At 32.1% G+C, this 9,356-nt stretch overlaps 1 protein-coding gene across 3 annotated transcripts; it reads left to right on the top strand.

Moving 5' to 3' along the window:
- The first annotated feature begins 69 nt into the window (after window positions 1-69).
- Window positions 70-9,075, top strand: LOC100374689 (solute carrier family 45 member 3-like). Of its 3 annotated transcripts, none has more exons than XM_085498674.1 (4): window positions 70-316; window positions 3,425-4,675; window positions 6,317-6,582; window positions 8,361-9,075. In XM_085498674.1, exons 2-4 carry the CDS (start codon window positions 3,526-3,528, stop codon window positions 8,574-8,576), a joined length of 1,632 nt encoding a protein of 543 aa, XP_085354800.1. In that variant the 5' UTR covers window positions 70-316; window positions 3,425-3,525; the 3' UTR covers window positions 8,577-9,075. The 3 variants fall into 3 exon arrangements, with proteins under 3 accessions (XP_085354800.1, XP_002737222.3, XP_085354801.1); XM_002737176.4 differs by having other exon boundaries at window positions 70-336; XM_085498675.1 differs by having other exon boundaries at window positions 91-126.
- Window positions 9,076-9,356: the final 281 nt, after the last annotated feature.

The following is a 9,356-nucleotide window of genomic DNA, read 5'->3' as shown; positions in this document are numbered from 1 at the left end:
TCAATATGATACAATGATTATTGTTGACCAACTTAAGTAGTCTTAATAAGGGTGTTGACGTCAGTTGACGTTGTGGTACAGTGTGTACGTATTTCATCGGCAACGTTGTGTCGAGTAGTTTCCTGGGTATGTGGTATGGAACCGTGGCCGTTTTTTTCTTTTTGTTCGTTTTATTATTCTGTTCTTCTTTAGTTTAGTCATTAATTTTGTGATACGAGTTATATAGCTGCATACGAAAAATCGTTGGTTCAAGTCTGCATTCGAACAGTTTCTACATTCCATTCCACGGTTCGCCGGCGCTAGTGACGTGTTTAAGGTGAGCAAAATGGTTGCTGGGTGGGTATTAAATCCCAATATTTGTTCTCGTTTGATTTTTAAGAGAAGGTATAATATTTGTGAATGCCTTTATATAGTGTCAACGCGTTACTTTGAATCTGTGGGGATTATGTGAGATTACGTTAATACACTGACGACACTCCCATTTAGTAAACATGCTTTGTAGAAATTATTTGAACGGAGTGATTATTTTCTAAAATAAAACATTTCCTAAATCACTGGCTACCTGTACAAGTGAGCACATCTCACATAGCTGTGGTATAATTCAGCTCGAACTACTTTTACTACCAGTACATTTTAATAATGATAAGGGCATAATTAACTAGACTTAATTCTTGCATATAATTAATTAATGAACACGGAAATGAAAATGAAAATCGTGACTGTAATGATATGTATATATATTTCTTTCACATTATGTCACAACAAGGTCTCAAAGTGCAAGATGTTTCACATGTTATGCTTATGGGAAATCTAGAGTTTGGCCTTCATAATGGCTGCTATATCTGACCACCAATAACTTTTGGAATCACATAGGTGAAAGACCTATATTCTTGAACATGTCCATAATTTTTGTGTGCTAGTATGATCTTCTAAAAGTCGGTTTGCTTCATGTTTGATCGAAGAATATAAATGGGCTTAATATTAGTTCTGTAATATTAGTCAATTAGTGACACTTAAATCATACAGTCTTGCATATTTGTGTAATGTCTTACCTATTTGTACTGTATTCCAAAAAAAATATTCACATACCCAGAATTAAATATCAGTATTCATGAAAAATATAAATAAAAGGTGCAATTTTTATGACAAAATAAAATAAATTTTATGCCCTCATCAAATATATAAAACAAACATCTCTGTGCATCAATCCCAGTGGTTTAAATTTTGCACTACTGAGCATGTAACTGTACATGTATGCAGTGCATTATGGGATATGTTAGATTTCATATCAATAATAATATACAACATTTTCATCTCGTATTACCAAGTAAAATTTTGAGATATGAATAAATAATTACACCATAATAACAAATGTAAAAATGATAATTTTGATCATTTTCCTCGATATTTTGGACGCTTGTATCTCAAAAGATCATCCAGTGACCCCTGTTTTTTTCATTTTCAGTATTCTGATGTATAAGCTTATAATAGTAAAGTAAAGTAAAGTAAAGTAAATAACTTTATTGATTTTGTATCCTTATTGGGATCTTGAAAATAATACAATAAAGAATTTTGTTTAAATGCACAACAGCTCGCTAAAAAAGTAACAAACTAAAGTAAACAATTAGAAAATTAGATCAATAAGTAAAACTGAAAAAAAATAAAAAATACAAGAAATGTAAAATTGAGTGATTATTTTGGGGCAGCTGGTGGTTTTTTCAGTGCAATATCTCTGCGGTTAAAGTAGTTAGTAATAAAATAATAATAATAATAATAAAAGAATGCCAAACATGACAGGAAATCTTCAATTCAGATCTTTTATTTTAAAATTATGTACGTGATAAAAACTATAATGGGGTTGGGTGTTGCAGATGATCATGTATAGCACTATTAAATAAAAATTAAATGCATTATGAATATGAATAGTTTTTTCTATGTATTCTGTCCTATAAACCCACAGTGTGAGCTCATAAAGATTTTAGGAAATGCTCAGAGAAAATTCATAACTTTATCATTTTACCCGTAACCTTAGCTTTTTTTGTTCACATTGCAGAATTACTTCGTAACATTAATTAACTTCATAGTCACCAGAAGGCTACCATAATAACTGACATACTGGAGCCTTGAGGTTAATTCTGGACCATATCAGCATGAATTTCATTATTAAAAAACATCCCAGATATCACCTAAAAAAGTTTAGTTATTAGTGTAAAAAGCCGTAGTAACGCGTAACCAATAGAAACAGAATGCAGTGATTATCAGGCTGTATTTCTTTTAATGGCATCTTAAGCATGTAATACAATCTTAATAGCCCTACATACCATATTTGTTTTAGAAGCACAACTCTAGTGGACGTGCATATATAACCCAAAATCACATTGGCTGTATACTAAACCATTAAAACAATTTAACATTACTTATTTCCATCATAGAAAAAATCTCTAATTTACATCAGTTCATGGTAGAATAGAGCAAATACGATATTGGAGTAGTTGTTAAGTATATTTGACATATTGCTCTTTGAATTGTCAATGAATTCAATAACATGGTCTATGCGTGTTTTCTACTTTCTATTTATTCAACAACACAAACCAAAAATGTCACAGCAGTTGCATGGTTTTGACTATTACCGACTTTTCTGAAGTCTACTGTTTTTATAAACTATATAGTAGCACCACCAGACTTTGTCGCCTAAATTTTGGAACCAACAGACAAAATTTGAGTCTATTTTCTGTTTTTACTCATAAAATTTAGCTATTTTTGTCCCAGTCTTCTTAAGGAAAGTGATTATAAACATGACTATTTTGTGTTGAAAAGAGGAAACTGGTGGTGAAAAGGTTAACCCCATCATGTTGCGGCACCCTAATTTCAATATCTTACATTAACTATTTTTAATTATGAAAAATTCAGGATAATTATTTAATCAATATTATTGATAATATTAGATTTTCATATTTATAAGTACACACATGTATAATTTAAACTTGCATGTCTGCACACGAGATTTCCAAATGGATTTAATACATGTAATCCGAAAACATCCACTCATTTCACCTTATGCCACCAGGGCCATAACTTATAACTGAGAAACCATATGGTGAGAATTGCATGTAATGCCGATCGTGAAACGGCATGACTTTATTTCACTTTTCTGGGATCCAATCATTTTTTTTAACCCTTGCATTTTAAAACATTTTTCGAAATGTGTTGTGGTATTACATTTCTTTCAGTTGCATATTATTTACTGTGTACATTGTGTAAGTCTCTTCATTCTCGTGCTATATTATCAGCTGTTGGAATTCTAATGGCTATAATATAATTGCAATTTTCACAAAGATTTGAAAAAAAAATGAAATAAATACAATTTGTTGTGTTTACACATTTCAATGTATCACTGTCATGAAATTCTTTTCATCATTTCCAGATTGGGAGGCTAATCCCTGATTAGCATAACACAGCTGGTTTGGTACAGATTGGTCTATATTTGACACTCACACTTCCATCATCATGCTGTCTGCTCACTAAATGCTATCAGTGTTCATCCATGTAGTGTTAGTAGCTGTCATAATCACCATGTCGTCCTCACCAACAGACTCGGTCAGCATCTCCACATCGCCATCGCCATCGCTGGGAAAACAATTCAGTTTTTCTTATTTGTTATCATTGAATGCCATAACATGTGGTCTAGAGCTATGTACTTCAGCAGCTTTCAGTTATGTTCCACCGATGTTGCTGAAAGCGGGGTTCTCGGAATTCGCAATGAGTTTTGTAATGGGACTTGGACCCGTCTTCGCTCTCTTTGTTGTGCCGTTCCTGGGTGTTCTCAGTGATAGATGTACGAGTCAATATGGAAGAAGACGACCTTTCATTTTTTACTTATCGTTAGGGACTATTTTAACATTGGTGTTAATTGCTAATGGACACAATATCGGCATGATCAATCTAGCAATTGCTGTGATTATTTTAGATTTTTGCACTCAGGCATGTTACACACCTTTTGAAGCTTTGCTGTCAGACTCTTGTAAGAATTCTCATCAACATAACAGAAGCTTTATGGTGTTTTCTTTCATGACAAGTGTAGGTGGCTGCTTTGGCTACTGGCTAACTTCCATTGATTGGGAGAGGACCGCATTCAGACAATATTTTGATAGACAGGAACATGCTGTGTTTGCTATATTGTTAATTACATTTACAACCTCAGCTGTTCTGTCCTTGTCCTTAGCAAGGGACACCCCTGTATCACGGAAACCTTCGTTGTCTTCTCTGAAAACCAATGGAATGCTGCAGATGGATTCCCCTGCTGAGAAACAGAAGGACTCTGTAATGAATGGGGATGCGGTGTTCAGTGTTTTGATATCAGACGGCTCAGAACTGCAGGGAAGGAATCCTATTCACAATTTAGTCAAAACAAGGACTAAAGTGACACAGTACAAGTTCTGCATTGAAATCTTGCATCGATTTATTCCTGGTTTTTTATGCGACAATGTGTTCAGTTTGTACAGTAGTATTGTCACAATGCCTTCTGTGTTAACCAAATTATGGATTGCCCATTTTACCACTTGCACCGCTGTGATGGGATTCAAAATATTTTTCACTGATTTTGTTGGTGCTGCTATTTATGGTGGACATCCTGATATTGCAGAGGGAACACATTTACAATATATTTACGACTCTGGTAAGTAGGATGAATTAGGATGAATCATTTGGAGATCCAAGATGGCAACAAATTCAGGAACAAACTTGGCTAGCTTCTCCAGAAAAGGGTTTATTTTTATAATTCTTATTTTGATCTATGAATTTAGTTCAATTTAGTTCAAATTCATCAAATTCAGTTTGAAAAAAAAGAAAAAGTTACTCTCATATCCAAAATTAAATAATATTACAAAATTCAAAATTTAAACAAAATTATTTTAATAAATTTTTTAATTTCTATCCTGTTTTGTACTATGAGCCAGCTGTGCAAATTCTGAATACTTCAATATTTGATGAAAATATTAAATGGCATATTTGTAGTTTGGATAAATTGTTATCAGTTCATTAAATATTCAACGTGCATGTCTTCCAATGTTTTTTCACCTCGTCAAGCATTATGTAATAGTATTACCGGTATTGAAGATTAACATTTGCTTTCACATGTTGTCTATAGATAGTCATTTTGTTTGAACGTTTTTTTTTTGTCCCAATTTTCATTATGACTTTAATATTTAAAGATGCCTCAATCAATACATGTATTTAATGTGTACAGAAAAGATATTATGTACAGTACCATTCTTTGATCGCATTACCAAAAGTTCATGTGAAGTGAAGTGAAGTGCATGGAATTATGTGGACGTCAGTCTTTCTTTCTTTTTTAATCTTTTCCCCGTTTATAGTCTGCACTTTCCTTTAGAAGATTGGGAGATAAGTTTCCAGCAAGCAGAGTCTATGAATTTTCTTGCTTTTAAGTAGTTTTTAATGAAATCAGCACGTTTTACTTACAATGAGGTGTTCGCTATCAGTGTTCATTTCATGGTCCATTACATCTGGGTACTTTTTATCTTTTTTCACCTGCAAAGTCAGCTTACAGTCAAGTTGGTTAAATACCATTCAACAAAAAAAAAGCTTTGATTGATTTAATCCTGCTTTGCATTCTGTCTTTATTTCAATACTTGCAAGTACTTTACAGACATAATAAAAATGAGACGCTGTAACCTTCACGTCACCGTCTGAAATTAATATTTGTATTCTAAAACATTTTGCATGAATCAACATGGTAGATTTTCTGAGATTGCTCACCATGATACATATTTCAGCAAATGAATATTTCAAAAAAAAATATATTTATGTTTTTATGTGGCTTTCTGGGAAGTGTTTTGATTAACTCGTTACATAATCTGTTTATAGAGCCAAATTTTTTGAGTAAAAACTGAAAATTTCACTCACATTTTGTCTGTTGGCTCCAAATTAGGGTTCATTTCTAGAAATATTGCAGAAAAACTTGGGCGGGAAAGTCTGGTGGTGAAAAGGATAATGTAGAGGGTTGTGATTATTAGCCATTTTAATTTTGTCATTTGAAAAGTTACTATGCACTTTAGCCCAACATTTATTTTATTCAATTTATTCCAATTACCAATATAAAAATGTTTATACAAAGGTTACCATGTAGTTATAGTTGGTGACTAATTGTTTTGTTTTTAATGTGTGATAAATTTGTTTCTGTGCTACTAATGACAAATTTTCTTGTTGTTAGCGTGGAGATTGTACTACATGGCGTCATGTAAACCATTTATGTCTTATTTCTATGCAACTAATGATCTCATTTTCTCTGTTACTATAGGTGTACGTATGGGAAGCTGGGGATTACTGCTTCACGGTCTAACATCATCCATTTACGCAGTCTGCTTAGAATCATTAGTGAATGTTATTGGAACAAAAAGGACATACATATTTGGTATGGTGACATTTACAATTGCTACGTCCATGATGGTTTTCACAAAAAATGTTGGCACAATACTTTGGTTGTCTGCCATTACTGGATGCTCGTATGCTACGATAACCGCTCTGCCGTACACTGTCCTCAGCTCCTACCATGGGAATATTCAGGTATTAATGAACATGCATGACTCTATACCACTAATTTATTTCTATAAGTGACTGTGTTTGTTTTTCAGTGTTTGCCAGGACCATGTCTTAATTGTTTCAATTACTGGTGCCATAGAAATTTGAACACTTGATCAAATGGGACGCCAAAATGAACAGCCCTCTGATTTGCTAAAAGCATTGAAATTTGAACACTTATTAAATATTTTCAAAAATCTGTGCAAATTGTTGCTTTACAAATATGTTGCATTCCAGTAATAATTTCAGAAAATGTTGGGGGGTGAAATTTTGAAAACTCACAAAAAGAAAATACCGGTATACAGCAACATGCACGAACATAAAAAAAATACTACTTGAACATTTTGATGAAATGTACATTTTACCGGTAATAGTTAAAATCGACAATATAGTAAAATCTGTCAAATTTCAAGTCAAATAATTGATACTGGTAGCTGAAATGTAGCATTATATACGTAGAGGAAGCTGTCCATTAATTTGCATTATATTAATATATAAAGTTTAGGGGAGGGGAACCAGAGTTAAACAAAAAAAATGTGTTCAAATTGGAAACCCTTAGTTGCGTGTGTTGATTAATTGTATTTTTTCTATATCCAGGTCTGTAACAGATGGTTAATTAGTTTATTATACGGTTTTCCATTGTTACACTGCCATTTCATTTTTCATGATTTATAGTCTCAGTGTTAGCAATCTGTTGCAAATATACATTTTTGTTTTGTTTAATTTTCATTGTTCTTTCTTGCAGTACAATAGTGATATTGTTACAGTAGACTGTTGTGTGATAGATATAGATAGGAAAACCATCCAGTGGCCAATTCTGGCTTGTATTAGTAGATCAATCCACATGTTTGATGTTAAGCCAATAATATGATATTATACTGCCCAACTGTGTGGGGAATGTGTTTAAAATACATGTACTTTAAATTGATTGATTCCTAATATGTGTCAGTCACAGCTGCCAATGAAATATTAATATTCAGTATGCATTTTCTGTGAATGATAAATAAAACAGATTTACTATTTGGTACTGGAAAATAGTTACAATACAGTTTAATGAACAGTTTCAGGTTTGACGTGAAAGCGAAGAATTTTTCATGTGAAAACGTGTGCTATTGCCCATGTACGTATTAGCATTATAGTACAAACTATTAAAGTTATTTGCAAATAGGCTTTACCCACTTCTTCTATTTTTTTTAAATATAGTTCCTGACCCATTGTTTCATTATTTGGGGAAAAAATGAAAAATATTTCGTAATCAAATAACTATTTTTGTGTTTTACTTTCTCTTCATAGAGTTAATCCCATAATCGGAAGAAACTCAATTTTTTTTACACGTATATTGAATGGTACTTTGTAATAAAGTAATCAGTTCACCAAATATAAATAATTTTAAAAGACTTTCATCAATGTTTATTGCAAGTCTGATCATAAAATTGTTGTATTTGGGTCGTTTCATAGCTACATATCATGTTTAAACGTGTTCAGACCAATAACAAACTTCCGGAAAATGTTCCCAGCTGCTAGTAAAAGTAAACAATAATTTAATGATCAGTTTGTACACAATAAATGTAATTTTTGGTTTATGTGCACTTTTAACAGAGCAAATATGGTAATTTAAAAATGGAATATTTGAATATGATAAAACACTTAAATCCTGCATAATAAAACATTTTTCCGCTGACGTGTTCATGGCATCTTTTGTCATAATATTCATCCTTATGTTTTCCCACTTATTGATATTTTCATATTTGTATTGTTTACAGAAATATTACCCTGATCTAAGTACAGAAGATACGAGTCTCCATGGCAAAGGAGTGGACGTAGCACTTCTGGATAGTGCATACTTTTTATCAGAGACTGCAGCAGCGTTTTTATTTGGTTCTGTTGTACAGTTGACAGGGTCCACTGTAATGTACATTCTATGTTCGGCAATATTTGGTTTCATTAGCTGCTTTTATCTTTTCAGGATTCAATACTAATTTATTTGTAAATATTCAAATATCAGTAAATTATATATTTATACTTTTTTTTTTTTTTATAGTTATGAACTGTATTTAAAATGACAAAAGATAGTCATTGTTGATATTGAAAGCTTAACTGTTCTGGAGTTAAAACTTCAAAATTTTATTTCTGTAAAGATTAATGTCTAAAAAAAGTTTTAAAACAAAGTTCATTCAGGTATTTATGAATCTGCATGTTTGTCAACGTTTCAAGTAAAGTCCATCTAACCCTTTCTGAAAACTCAAAACAAGTTGTCCAAGCTTTATAAGAATTGTGCTGATGTCCAAGCTGGAAGGATAAAAGAAGCATGAAACGAGTAGGAGGGAGCATATGTCTTCATCTTGAAAAAATAGTTTTAACAGGGCTGACCACAAATTTTCCCAGTGGGGGGGGGGGGGATTTCATACATGTTTCAATATGTAAAATGTTCACACATTTGAATGACAATAAATTATTCAAATTACTGTGTTATGCAAAGTGCCTATTTGTAAACACTTTATTGCCTTGTAAAATGAATTAAAAAGATTAATTTGATTTTTAACCAGACTGATCTAAAAATGTCTCCAGATATTATTCTTCCCATCTTTTATCATTTACTTCCTTTAAAAAAAAAATATTTATTGGTATATGATAACACACACATTTTAATTTATGTGCAGTTTTATAATTTCTTTGTTGAATTACATTATTAATGACTGTGGTCTTGTGTACTGACTGCCTTTGTGTTGATAGTAACTCATGGTAACACTGTTTTGTTT

This window comes from Saccoglossus kowalevskii, chromosome 1, assembly GCF_978046115.1.
Source record: "Saccoglossus kowalevskii chromosome 1, keSacKowa6.1, whole genome shotgun sequence".
Classification (NCBI taxonomy): domain Eukaryota; kingdom Metazoa; phylum Hemichordata; class Enteropneusta; family Harrimaniidae; genus Saccoglossus; species Saccoglossus kowalevskii.
This window is presented reverse-complemented; position numbering and strand designations above follow the sequence as displayed.